The sequence below is a fragment of the Taudactylus pleione genome, unplaced genomic scaffold (genome assembly GCF_031769625.1).
Source record: "Taudactylus pleione unplaced genomic scaffold, aTauple2 ptg000556l, whole genome shotgun sequence".
Lineage (NCBI taxonomy): Eukaryota > Metazoa > Chordata > Amphibia > Anura > Myobatrachidae > Taudactylus > Taudactylus pleione.
In genome coordinates this window covers 22159381-22174255 of record NW_028284958.1, presented here as the reverse complement: position 1 = coordinate 22174255, position 14875 = coordinate 22159381, and the positions used below count along the sequence as shown (strand labels likewise).

Here is a 14875-nt window from a genome sequence, read left to right as displayed (position 1 = left end):
ATAACGGTGCCCACACACATAGCGATGTGATCTCAATCACACGATGTGTACGATTTCCCCCTGAACTCTCCCCGGGAGCTCCCTGGCACTCCTGCACACGATTTGGTCTGAAAATGCTGCCAATGTGACACACAATCTATCGTGCCTCCTAACTACTCTAGTGCATCCTGACTTGAGATTGTCAGATCTGCCCTACAGCACGGCAGATCTGAAGATGCGATGTGCGACCTGCGGGGACGCGCGCATCGCATCGTGATCGTGGGTGGGGACTCACGATATCCTCACAATTTTGGCATATTTTACACGATCTGTCGTTCCAATGCGTCAGAATCGGCCAAATCGGGTAAAATATCGCTATGTGTGGGCAGCTGGCGAAGATCATCCATTACCAGACTCAGTAGTGAAAACATTCAAAACTGAACTCGCTAGCGAAAACATAATAGAAACAATAGGAATCCCACCTATGGTGCTGCCAGAAGCATCAAGTATGTTAAAAATCTAGTGCCTGGGATAATTGGAAGCGCAAGGGAGATTGTTTTACATGCCTTTATTTTCCGCTCACTTATGAAAACATTTGATACTGAACTCACTAGTGAAAAAATTTTTATACTGAACTCAATGGTGAGAATATCCGATACCATACTCACAGGTGAAACCAAGTAATGCAGAGCTCGCTGTGAAATAAATAGAAACACAGATTATTGCCGCCACTGAAGCTCAGTAGTAATGTTATTTAGTAAATTCACCATGCTAAGTTTTGTGCCGATACAGTGCCCTAACCTATGACTCTCTGCAGAGAAAAGCTTCCAGATTCACTTTATGGTTCTTATATTCTCTGGCTGAACTCCTGTTTGCAAAATATTTCTCTCTCTCTCTCAGCTCATTTAAATAATATATTTTCTCCCTGAGGAGCAGGATTACGGCAGATGAATGAATTGCAGGGTCACTGCGGCTGGATGAATTGCAGGAAGTAGGGTCCCAGCCTTGCTGGCCGCTGACACCTCAATGTATTGTTTTAATTAGTTGTAACACACACCCCACAGCTCCCAGCTAACACGTTTCTCTCTCTCTCCTATCCCAGCTGCCATCCACTGTCTGGGGAGTGCACCTGCAGGGCAGGTTGGAGCGGCCTGTACTGCGAGGAACCCTGCCGCCCTGGATTCTATGGGGAAGGCTGTCAACAACTGTGCACCTGTCACAATGGAGCCGACTGTGACAGTATGACAGGGAGGTGTGTGTGTGCTCCTGGATTCACGGTAAGGACAGAACTAAGCACCACTTCTCACTCCTGTCTGTCTGGGTTCCTCCTGGCTTCATGGCTAGTATATTTCATCATTCAACTACCTAATCTTCACGTCCTCAGTCCTGTGTGTAACTACCTTTCTGCCTCCAATATCCAGCTATATTCACATTTAAACATGGACATTTTTTATTCTGCATTACTGCATATATATTATTATATGATCTGTTGGTCATCAAGTGTTAGTTTATCTACTATTGAATCTTCTTACAGCTATTTAGAGCAGTATTTTCTGGACGAGACAGATCCAATCTTGCGTCATTAAATAGAACAGCGAATGACGATGGCTTCTTATCACTGGTTTCTAAAATACTCTATTTGAGTGTTTTTGGTATTTTCTTCTGTAATATTATGTTTATGGAAATCAAACCACTCTATCCGTTCCTCCCAAAACAGGATTGTACACTTGTATAAACAGAGAGACTGATTTCTCAGGCGTTACAACATTCTGGTCCCCCTCGCCACCGGCTGATCTATTATGATATTTCTATAGTTGGAGTTTTTATTACCTTATTGTCCTGCGGGTCTCATATTAGAGATAAGAGGTTTGATAAGTAACACGTGCAGGCTTTACAACTTTATAATCCACAGATTTCATGGTGAGCGTTTAAATTGGCAAAAGGGAGTTTGGACTCAACAATTCTATACCTCTGATGGTAAACTCTGACAGATCCTCCACCCTGCAGGGTCGTAATCTGAGATTTGATCTATTGCAATATACTGTATGATCACTGTATCCCATGTAAGGGCATTGTGTATGATCCATATAATGAACAGTGGGCCTGATTCAGAGCCGCTCGTAAGCGGCCGCTCGTTTGCTCTGAGCGATGTTCGCACAACTGCGCATGCGTATGGGTCGTAATGCGCATGCGCAAACCAGTCATTGCGGTCGGAAATCGTGCACTTCCAAAACATCGAAGGGCTGCTAATTTGATTGACAGAATGTACCATTTGTGGGTGGTAACAGGGGAAGGTGCTTGAAAACGGGGGAGTGGAGATCCGAACGCAGGCGTGCCTAACGGTAAAAAGGGCGTTTAATGGGAGTGCATAATTAGTGAAGGAGCGTCATCGACCACGTCACTTGGTTGTCTTTTAGCCTGAACTGCTCGCAGTGATAGCGGTAAGAAAATCCTACCACAACCACTGCGAGCAGTTCAGATGCCTTTCGATGTACCCGATTAATCTAATAAATACCGGCGATGACGTGTGTTGCGAACGGCAAAGAGGCGTCTTTACAAAATAGCAAGCGCATTTTTCTTTCGCTCACTCAGACATAGAGGCGTCAACAAACGGCAAAGAGCGAGCGCTCAATTTAAATAGCCGGCCCCTTTTTTGTAACGACCGTCCACAATTAGCGTCCGGCTCTGAATCAGGCCCTGTGTCTTGGAATTTATTATTATTATTTTTTTTTTATATGTTTACAGTGTGTATGAGCGTTAAACATATTGTTCTTGGTAGCAGTAAAATACGAATACATCGTAAGCTTGTATACTCTAATTTTTCTGGCACAATTGATTGAATTTTAGATTGCAAGCTGTGGTATTGGTCTTTCTACATGCTCTTTTATAAATAAATGAGCAGTCAGTGTCTATGTTCCCCCCATGGCTGCAGCCTCATTAGTTCTTGTAAAGAGACTACCCCCGCGTCTTAAATCTTAACAAGTCCGAAGTGCCGGACACTCTTGTTTATTTGCTAAGCTCAGCTGTTGGCTCAGAATATGCTGCAACTGCAGAAAAAAAGAAAAAAACCTCCAGATCGGCCCACGGAGTTCAAATGCCACCGTGCTGCAGGGACTGGCTGTACTGGCCTCAGTCTTCTCAGACATACACTTCTCACACCACATGCCAGGAAAGCTATTCACACACTGGTAGAGGCAGTGGGTAAATTTGCTGCTTCACACCGTCATCATTCGGGAATGCCCGGCGTCCTCTTTTGTCTAATAGTTACACGTCTGTACTGTGGAGCTCACATGTTAGTGATGCGTGTTGGTTGTGGGGAAGCAGAGAGTGTAAAGTGATTACAGTGTCACTAATATAACTATGAAGATCTGGTTAATTTAAAGTCCCTATTGTGTAAGTGTGACATTCTGGAATGATAATGAATGTAACATGCAGTCACTAGCTGAGTGACAATACTTCATACATCTGTATTTTGAGGGGTCAGCACTCTGAACTGTGGGTTTGATCCACACTTGTGCTATAGGAGTGATTTGTACATGTTTGCGGGAATGATTAACGCCTGAAATACGACATTGATTCACATTTATAATATGGGAATAATTGAATAATTAGCAGCAGGGCTCTGGCAGAAATACATGCCTGTATTGCAGGAGCGACTATTGGGAGTAAAGCGCTATAACAAACATTTTTTTTTTTTACTAGGATCAATTTGTTTCCATTGTAAATATCTGTATTACGCTGGTGTTGTGCTCTCAGGGCCTGATTCAGACCTGTTTGCTAGACTGCGTTCGCACTGAGCCTGCCGATGTTTGCACTCTGCGCATGCATACGCATTGCAGTGCACGTGCGCGAACCAGTCCATGCGATCGCCCCTTGTGCATAGACGCCTCGCTAGCTTGACTGACAGGACGAGGAGTTTGTGGGTGGTGACAGGGGTTGGTCGATGGAAACGGGGGAGTGTGGGCGTCTTAAGACAAGTTGGTGGGCGTCTAAATACACACCGCGATCGCACGCCAAGACATAGTGGGCTTGCTAATGCCTTGCCGTGCGATCGCGGGATTTGCATACTTTGGCAGCGTGCGAACGCATCTAGTGAGTGGTTCTGAATCAAGCCCCCAGTCCTATAGAGGGATTGGTGATCAATCCAGTGTACATTGCCCAAAAGGACAATAGGCAAAGTTGTGCTCATGTGGAGAGGTGCACGCATCTGCGTGTGTAGTTTATGCTTCTAGTCATCATTATCAGTGAGTTGTTGCACCAACCACTAGGTGCAAAATATATGCCCCTAGAAATCGTATTCCCGCTTGCAAGTCTGAATAAGACACATTTATGTGAACGTGCCCTGAACTATGTGAGAATGCCCCGTCACACCCCAGTTGCTTTTATTCGGTCGCTAGTGTAGATGCGGTCGAATTGCGTGTCGTGTACTTGTACGTGCATATTTTTTGGAGCAGTATGTAAAGCACAGGATATGCTGTGCAAACAGGCCCTAAATGTCAGACTATAATGCTCTCTAATGCCAACGACAGGGTTAGTTGCCAGATAATGGCCTTTAGTAGGGTGTTCAGCAGATGGCCACACCCACAGGACAGCAACGGTCATCCGATGGCAGGATATCTAAGCATGGCGATAGTGATCGGATCAATTCTGACCACATCTATCTCAAGCATGCTGATTGCTTTGGGGCCACACTTAGGCCAATTCCTATCCAAATCAACTCAGCCAGGGGTGGTTGTATAGGGACGTCTCTCTGATGGATTAAGTATTGTAGTGATTCCAGGAGTTAATTACTAGTAAAATGCAAAAGTGCAATAACATCAGCATTTTGCAAAGATCAATCTAGTGCGAGATAAACAATAAAGGCTAATGTCTTACTGGTTGCCGTGGGTCTCTTGCAAATTTGCTCTGTACTCTGATCTCAAATTGATGCGACCCTCGAAAACCTCCTGACACTGTATGAAGGCTGACTGTCTGCTACAGTGTTGTTTGTCTTCCCTCTGATGTGCAGTTGTCTTCTCATCACTTAGCACCATTTTCTGATACCACCCTCTCTGCCCTGCTACAGTGTCTATTGCTGTTCTGTCCCCCTGTCCCTCGCTCCTCTTTCCAGTCTCTCTCCTATTACCTGGGGCACTTTCTCCCTGTTTCCCTGTTGCCTGCCAGTCTTGGCTGCTCCTGGTTTACTGCATTCACCTCCCTGTAAATTAACTGCTTCATCCAATTCCCGTCAGTGTGTTTGTGGCCTTTAACCGGCCCTAATCAATGTCCCTGTGCCTCGTTAATGAGGCTTTTATCTCCTTGATTTATTTCCAATAGGTCGCGTGTACAGCTGCCCACTAATCCCAGTGACCTGTCAGTCACTGCCCCTCACCAGCAGGAGCTTGGCAGCTAAATCACATCTTCATCGCATTGGAACTCTTCCTAATCAGACTTGGGCAAAGGCCACTAGATGTCCCAGTTCTAGGGTTGCTATATTTAAATAAATAAAAAAACGGGACACATTTGCAGGGACCTTGTCGGCGCAATCAACTGGGACTTTATTACCGTGAAAGCAAAATACTGTACATAGAATTTGGTATGTTTTGATATTTAAAGCGCATGTAAAGTTCACAATTTATCCTGAATATATATATTTCCATAAAAAAAAAATTCTACTCAACAGATTGAAAAAAATAAAAAAAACCCCTCATATTATGATGTAGATGATGATGGTCTACCACTTTCATTTTGTTTTTTTAGAGTAGTAGACTCATTGTCCGCTTTGACAGGTGTAATAAAAAACTGGTCACCTTCCCAGAAGTTAATGAAGCCTTTGATGCAAGTTTGTGTTTCTTTGATTTACTATGGCCCGGAATATCAGACCTCCCACCATATAATATGGACCGGAATGTCAGACCTCTCACCATATAATATGGACCGGAATGTCAGACCTCCCACCATATAATATGGACCGGAATGTCAGACCTCCCACCATTTAATATGGACCGGAATGTCAGACCTCCAACCATATAATATGTAATGTCAGACCTCCCACCATATAATATGTAATGTAATGTCAGACCTCCCACCATATAATATGGACCGGAGTGTCAGCCCTCCCACCATATAATAAATTAAATTTCTTTCTAAAAAGTCAAAGTTATCAGTTAACTGATAGTTTCTCTTAGGTGGTAGCATTCTTAAGTAATTATAAATTAGAACTATGAGCTTAAATGCAAAATAGGATTTAATATAAGTGATGGGAGACAGGCTTTTGAGTCAAAAGACTAAGACCAAGTTGAAATACAAAATATATACAGTATATACAGTGTGTGTGTGTATGTATGTATGTATGTGTGTGTGTGTATATATATATATATATATATATATATATATATAATTTTTTTATATATATATATATATATACAGTATATATTTTTTAATATTCCTTAATGCAGGGTAATAGTCTAGTTTATATTAACTAATATATGTAGTATTTTGCACCACAATTAGTCCTGTGAAAATTATTTGCCAGACCAGAATGAGAGCACATAAAGCCAAAATTCAACTTGAAACCCGAATAAAAAATATCCCTTAATGCAAGGTAACAATAGTCTAATTTATATTTATCAATTCCCAGACTCTGAGTTCTGTTAAGTAAACTCTATTGACTCAGTCAGAGCCAAAAAGTCGTCCGGACCTTGGAGGCACCCTGCAGCATATAAACTATATACATATAATATCAGACAACTATGTCTGTTTAGTGACTGTGTCACGGTCACAGGCATCATTATTCATGGACAGCGCCTCAGTGAGTCTCCTCTTTCTGTCTCAGACTACTCAGGGAAGACAAGAGTAGACAGTGATAATAACAGCTTAGCATGGCACTGAGGTCTCTTGTACTGTGGGGTCAAAGGGCCTGATTCAGAGCCGGACGCAATTAGCGCTCACTCGTCCAGAAAAAAGGGGTGGCTATTCAAATGAACCGTTCACTCTTTGCGGTCTGTTCACGCCTCTAGGTCTGAACGAGCGAACAAAACTTGCGGTCGTTTTTGAAAAAATACGCCCCCTGGCCGCTCGCATCCCACGTCATGTCCGCTATTTATTAGATTAATCGAGTACATCGACCAGGGTATGAACTGCTCGCTATTCTTGTGGTTGGTTTTTGCTACCACAATTTTGCGAGCAGTTCTGGCTATAAAATAACCCAGTGACGTGGTCAATGACGCTGCTGTTTTAATTATGCACACCCTTAAAACGCCCGTTTTGACCTTTAAGCACGCCTGCGTTCGGATCTCCACTCCCCGTTTTCAAGCACCTTCCCCCGTTACCACCCACATACGCCTCCTCCTGTCACTCAAATTATCAGGCATTCGCTATTTTGCGAGCACATGAATTTCGACTGCACTGACTGTTTTGCGCATGCGTATAACGATCCGTACGCATGCGCAGTTGGGCAAACATCGCTCGGTTCGAACGAGCGGCCGCTTACGAGCGGCTCTGAATCGGGCCCAAAGTCTGGCTGCAGTGACAGTGTCTAGGTCGGCGGAGGAGCGATCCTTCCAGACCAATCGCTAGCCAGAGAATGCCTTCGTGATGCAGCTTGCGGGAAATAAAAGACAGACAGCCACCATTTACATCATGACACCATAGCATGCGGCCGGCCACCGGGAACCGTTGGTACGCATCACCTGCCACTGCGCGGCCTCTTCCCATCTTCCACCCTCACTGTGACAGCGGCCGCAGACGCCCATCCCCACGACACTGGGACATGTGGGTGTCCCAGAGAATGTCTTTAGGATGCCAGGACACAAAACCCAATTCTGCTACGATCCTGGAAAAACCGTAACGTATAGCGTTCCTACCCATATCCAGCTGCCAAAACCTCTCTAGAGCTTGGTAAATCTGGCAGCTTTGCAGGCCCCCATAGAATTGATAGGGGGTGTGACTGCTGTTGGAAATGGAGGTAGGTCATGTGTAAGTGCAGTACGGATGCAGGTTAAGCACAGCCCCTTTCACAGGTGTCCTATATTGAGTTACGCAGATTTTGCAATGCGTTAAGGCCCCCATACATCAGCAATTGATTGCAGCAATCGTGCAATCTGCAATCGATTGTGTATAAAATTCTTTCCCTTTTTCAATCGATTGTGGCAATTCTGCAATCTGCGATCGATTGAAAAAGGGAAAGATTTTTATACACAATCGATTGCAAATTGCACGATTGCTGAAATCAATTGCTGATGTATGGGGTTGTGTGACACATATATTCTGCACCTAGATTAGCTTTGGAGTTGATGATAAAGATTGTTGCATCTTTGCTCCAGTCACATATACTGTATATGCTAGCTTCAAGGTTGCATGCATATACAGGTTGAGTCTTCCATATCCAAAATGCTTGGGGCCAGGGGAATTTTGGATAACTGAATATATTCCATATTTTGGAATAATTGCATACCATAATGAAATATCTTGGGAATAGGACCCAAATATACACACACAGTGCATTTATGTGTTATATACACCTTATACATACAGCCTGCAGGTCATTTTATACAATATATTCAATTATATTGTGGTTCAAACAAAGTTTGTGTACATACATGAAATTCATCTATGTTTCATATACACCTTATACACACAGCCTAAAGTTAATTTTATACAATATTTTTAATAATTTGTGCCTTAGACAAGGTTTGTGTACATTGAACCATCAATAATCAAAGGTTTCATTATCTCAGTCATGCCAAAAACATGCAGTATTTCGGAATATTTGGATATGGGAGACTCAACCTGTACTGTATTTTAACATGACTGCTATTTAAACTACAGACTCCCTTCCAGCGATAGCTTCCCATGCAAAGTAAGCTTCTTAACCAAGGACAGCTGCGGCACCTGTACTTTTTATCACTATTGCCAAATAAACCTTTTTTAGTGTGACATTTGTTTATGCATTATTTTAGGGTCTTGGGTGGTCATTCAGACCCGCTCGCGAGCAGCAGTACGCTCGCAAGCGGGTCGATGTTCCCCACTGCGCATGCCCACGACGGAGGGAGCTCCGTCGTGCGCATGTGCGAGACCCGGGGAGCGACGGGCTTTCCATCGCTCCGGGTGTCTCGCACCAAAGGGGGCGTGCTGTCAATGTTGATTGACAGCACGCCCCCTTTGGTGGGCGTGCCTGCCAGACGGAGGCGTTCCCATGGGAACGCCTACCGTCTGAAGCTGGCCCCACTGACATCACTAGTGATGTCAGTGGGAGTGATTTTGGCTCTGATAGAGCCAAAATCACTCCAGGGCTTGTGGCAGGGAGACCCTACCGCAGGGTCTCCGTCGCAAGTCCAATGGTCGCGATGGTCAAGACCATCGCGACCATCTTTTTGGCCGCTCGCATATGCTGTGGGTGGTCACCTACAGCTATGCGAGCGGCCAGGAGGCCGCTCCATTTTCATGGAGGAGGGCCCTGATTCAGAGCGAGCGCTCTGGTCAGAGCGTTCAGCTCTGAATCAGGCCCTTGGTGTGAATTTTACTAGCGTCTAATTCTTTTATTTTTGATGGATGTAACATATTGTTTTTAACTGACTGTAAATTTGACTGACAGCTGGCAATCATGGTATTGCTTGAAGCCATTTAGTGACTCCTCACAGATTATACAATGCTAAAGTTAAAATGACATTACAGCATATTAATGTTATATTACAAAATTTAAGTGCAAAAATATAGCAAATTATACTGAAAAAACTATGTGTTATATAGTAATATGTATTATTTAGGGGGATGTCAGCTAGTTCAGTGAGTGAGGGGACAGATGCCTGCACACCAGCTCTGAGAAGTCCCTGATGTATGGTTTCTGTCATGTGTGTGTGACCCCCTTTCTCCACGTTTGGCCCCAGGTGACGGTGTGCAGGGCTTTGCACGCTGTGGTCAGTGTTGCGTTACACTCTGCCTCATCACTCGCGTAGCAGCCGGCTTGGTAAATGTGTATGTGTATATCTTCATTAGTGCTACCTGCTGCAGCCAGCTGGGTCACTGGTCAAGGGACCAATAAATAGTTATGGTGTTGGTTTTTCAGCATTGCAGTTACTTTAACTATTTCAAAGCTCGCATTCATACATCTGCAATTGTGTCAGCATCGGGGAGGGGGAGATATGCGGTGTTTCTTGCTTTATCTCCTGGTACAAGATGCTCGATTGTGCAGTAATCCATAGAAGCCATTTGATTTCATAAAAACATACCTGTCATGCAGATAAAAATATCCACCATTATATCTACCGGAATAAAATCCCAATTGCAGTATACAGTACTGAAAACACAAGCTAATAGCAATTACCCATCTAAGGCCCGTATTCAATTAGAGGCGAAAAGCCGGAGTCGGCAAAAAAGTTTTGCCGATTACGTCATTTCGCCAGGCGGAAAAGTATGGCCATATTCGATTTGAAAGACTTTCCGCCTCAATGCAATGTAATAGATGAAAAAGTTTCGCCTATGAATAGCAGGCGGAAAAAAGTGCAGAATTGGGGTTTTGGGGTGCAACGTTGCGGGAACCCCCGTGCAGCCTTCAGACAGTCCCCCAAAGGTAAACTGCGTCAAAACATTTAAAAAAACACACTTGAGAAGACCCCAAAAAATCACTTTGAATTTGGTGGCGAAAAGAAAATGTTGGGGGACAAAGTTAATAACTAGCGAACTTGACTCTGGGGGGATCCCCAAGTATGCCCCAGGTGTGTTTTCCATTGCAGGGGCTTGCAGAAGGTGGATTTTTCACGTTAACTTTAGCAACTTTAAAATATGCTGGCCCCCATTTTCAAGTACCCCAAATTTGCTGGGAAAAGTTATTTTCTGCAAAAAAACCTTCAGAATACTATTCTGCACCACTTATACAAAAACGGTATTTAGCAGCTATTGAGCCCGTTTAAAACCACCAAATACCTTCAGCAAGCCAAATCAGGGGGTACCATAGCTAAGCCCCATGTCAGAGCATCTTTTGGGGAGTGCCAAGCTGATTTCCCCAAATCTGACAGTACTTTCCGCTTGTTTAAGTTTCGCCGGGTCACACTTTCGCCTACTTTCAAATTGAATACGGGGATACCCGGGCATGTGCGCGATACTTTGCCGCCTACAAAACTCGCGATGTAGGCGAAATGTCAGGGAGGCAGAAATGTATCACGGGTCCGCTCAAATTGAATACGGCTCTATGCCATAACTTCCAACTCTCCCAATTTAGGCAGGATAGTCCCAATGACCCAGCAGGCCAGAAGGTTGGGAGGTAAGTGTGGCAAAGCATCAGTAAATGGATGTTGCCTACAGAGAATGGATGTTTGAAGTGGAGGGTTGTAAGGGTCAGCCTAGTGCTTGAAAAGCTTCCCTGGGAAGAGACCACGGCGGCATCATGACACCGCCATGCCCCTCTTGTGATATGGTAACACCTTTTGTCCCAATGCTAATTGTTGCAGTTAGGAGCCATGCCCTAAATATTATTAAATTAACTGTTGGTCTGGGCAGATGTTCCTGTAACATTGATTTCATGATCATTCGAAGGGTGTACAGTCAGAATGTCTCCAGGCAAAATGTCAACAGTCACAATGTCTACAAGTATACCACCCCCATTCAGAGACAGTGTACTGCTCATCTAAGGAACGTTCCTCCGAAGTGCAGTGAGCCTGCTCCTGCCAGTACACGATCATTACTCACCAATATTGGTAGCTGCTCAGAACATATTTTACTGCATACAGACATGCAGAAAGGTGAACATAGAGCAATAACGGGTAACATAGGGTTCATGGGCCACATGTGGCCCTCCAAGCCTTCACTTGCAGCCCTCAGCTCTTATCTGATATGCTGTCATGTTTGTTATAACTTGTAATGCTTGTTTAAAAGCCCTAAAGTTAGGTGTCGTGCCTCTTTTATTGATTAAATGTGTTCATTTATCTTGCTACTGAGATTAAGAGTAATGTCCGGCCTTTTTGAAGGTTACAGGGATGCCCAATGCGGCACCGAAGTGTATCAGGTTGCCAATCACTAATACAGAAGTAACTATACTGCTGTAACACACAGTAAATGTAAACTCTGTTCTGTGTTGTCTGTGTAGAGATCTGTTTGATGCATAGTTGTATGGAGCTGCCTATAAATGGCCAGGTACAGTGGCTGATCCCCTGGTATTTTAGGGTCCTTACTTCTGCACCACAGTTATCAACTATTAGAAAATGTAATGATGGTAACAAAAATTGTTATATTTTTGATTGCCAGGAAGACAATACCTGTATAACGTTCTACTGTCATTTCTACTGTAAAATACATACTGTATGACATGACCACAACAGTGGTTTTGGTTCTGAATAGACTTGGTACTCTCTGGTGGGCAGTTTCACTTTGTTCTGAGAGGCATCTTGGTAGATGTGCAGACATCCACACTGCTAATCTCAACTCTCTGAGAAGTCAGTCTAACTCACCTGACTAGCTTGCACTGCTCAAGCTTTCCCAAATCACAACTGTATATGTAATGAAGTCACCAACAATTAGCACTGTACGCCCTGTTCTCCAGCAGATTCTCTGAAAGTGGAATAAATAATTGTGTTCCATGTTGGACTTACACCCTATGATGCTGATTCAGACGGATATCTGTGCACGGACACAAATGGCGAGTTTTTCCATACAGCACAAGTACAGATGGGAATGTACGCACTTTGCCTATGTCCATCCTTTTCTGAGTCATATGGAACTTGGCTGTATCTGTGTTTCCATGAAATTGTGTGTGGCGGTAACTATGCAAGTGTACGGAACCGCCTTGACGTGTGGGAGCGTCATGGGTGTGTATAATAATCTCGTCGGCTGGCAGCACACTGACTGCAGCAGTAGACTCTGGACACAAGTCTGTGCCCAGAATCTACTGCACATGTGCAGGTCAACAGGAAAAACATTTTCCCTGCGATTTCCCACTGCGCATGCGCAAAATGCAGGGAAAATGCCCGCAGCAGCCATTTTCCAGGCGTTTAGTGCAGCGCTGCTACAGCCGACGTGGGACTTTGGAGAGGTATTATAAAATATGGATGCAGGATGTGCGGTGTGGGTCCCCCTGGACTCAGGGGCCAGTGTGCACCGCACACCCTGAATCCATTATAGATACGCCCCTGCGTATAGGGGTAGGGAAACCTGTTTCTGATGTGCCTCTTGCACCTAGCTTGAGGCTGGTGCAAATGCAGATAATAATGATGACACTTGCAACGACTGGTCGCGGTGCAGGTTTCCGCTTGCAGACTCACAAATCCCACATTCGCCCTACAGCTTCTCTCATTGGTATAAGGTAGTAAGTCTGGCTTCCATGGCTGCCCGCAACTACAGCTACTTTGCGTGTGATTCAGAATCAGCCCTTATCAGTGGTGCATGCAGGGGGTTTAAGTGTATCAAGAAGCCCCCAGACCACAGTCAACCCCACACCCCCTTGTGACTTAATGCCGTGATTTGCTAATGTAATTTTGGCTCCTTTCCCATACACCAGCGAATTGCGGCATTATGGCCTAATGACACAGTTTACCTGTCCCCAACAAGAGCTGCTGCATTTCATTTTATTTTTGGAGGTGAAGGTAAGTATAAGGGGTAAATTTACTAAAGTAAGAGTTTTTAGAAGTGAGTTTAAAAAGTGATGTTGCCCATAGCAACCAATCAGATTCTACTTAACATTTAACTAGCACCTTCTGGAAGATAATAGCTAGAATCTGATTGGTTGCTATGGGCAACATCACTTTTCAAACTCACTTCTAAAAACTCTCACTTTAGTAAATTTACCCCTAAGGGCTCTATTTATTAACATTATTTTTACTAAAATAAAGTGAAAAAGGGTGTTTTCACACCCTTTTCACATTATTTTAGTTTCACCTGTAGTTATTACAGGGCAATTGGAGTAGAATTAGTAAAATTCTACTCCAACCCCTAAGTATCACTTATTTTTAGTAAAGCAGATCGCATTTCCCATAATTGTAATGGGAAATGTGATCCGACCATAGTTACTAAAAATAAATTGTAAAAAAATACCGGGGAAAGCCCTGTGATAATAACGCCACCTGGAGGTGGCGTTATCCAGGGTCTCCCCCGGTTACCGGGCTCCCACTCTGCTCTAACAGGGAAAGCAGAGGCGGGAGCCGGTACCAGTAATCAGCTATGTGGTCTAAACAGACCGCAAGCTGATTGCTGTAAAAAAAAGAAAAAAAAATTTAAACATTTTTTTTTACTTACCTAACTCCAGGGACCGGTGATCGGAGCTCCGGTGATGGCTCCTCTCCGGTCAGCTGGTCTCCCACAGTGCACTGCTGCCCGGTCATCAGGTGATCGGGTCCCAGTGCAGTATGGGAGATCACCTGATCGGGAAGCCCGGAGAAGATCACCGGAGGCCAGGAGGATGCAGGTAAGTGTAATGAAGGGGGGGTCGCGGGGGTCCGCGATCGCGGGGGCCAGGGCTTAGCATCGGTGGGGGGTAGCAGCGACGGTGGGTCGGCATGCGCGGGCTCTTAGTGGCGGTATTTTTTCCGAAAATACCGCGACTAGAGTGCGGATGGGATCCGCAGGGACAGAGCTTTATCACAAGCTCAGTCCCTGCAAGGGATTTATAGTAAATCACTGTGATATTGCCTGAATTCGCAATGCGAATTCACTCGGTAATATCACACTACAATCCGCATTCAATATGCGGATTGTAGTAAATAGAGCCCTTGTGAGATATGATAGAGAAAGAGAGATTACTCTCCCCCTCCTCCCCTGGCCTTGCAAATTCTGCATTTGCCCCAGCCTATGTCTAGTTACACCCAGGGAAGCTGCCTGCGCCCTCACCTCGGGCACAGAGCAGCACTAGCAAATTCTGAAAATTAAACGGTTCCTCTGGCACAAGTTAATATACTAATCAGGACATCTGCATGTCTCCATCAGGTCAGCA

General features: G+C 44.5%; 1 protein-coding gene across 4 annotated transcripts in view; it reads left to right on the top strand.

Moving 5' to 3' along the window:
* The window catches only part of MEGF11 (multiple EGF like domains 11), a 386527-nt gene that overhangs the window by 299254 nt on the left and 72398 nt on the right, over window positions 1-14875 (top strand). For all 4 annotated transcript variants that reach the window (XM_088452756.1, XM_088452754.1, XM_088452755.1 and 1 more), the window contains exon 10: window positions 1082-1256. In XM_088452756.1, coding sequence (XP_088308882.1) covers window positions 1082-1256 — 175 coding nt within the window. The remainder of the gene's footprint in view (window positions 1-1081; window positions 1257-14875) is intronic.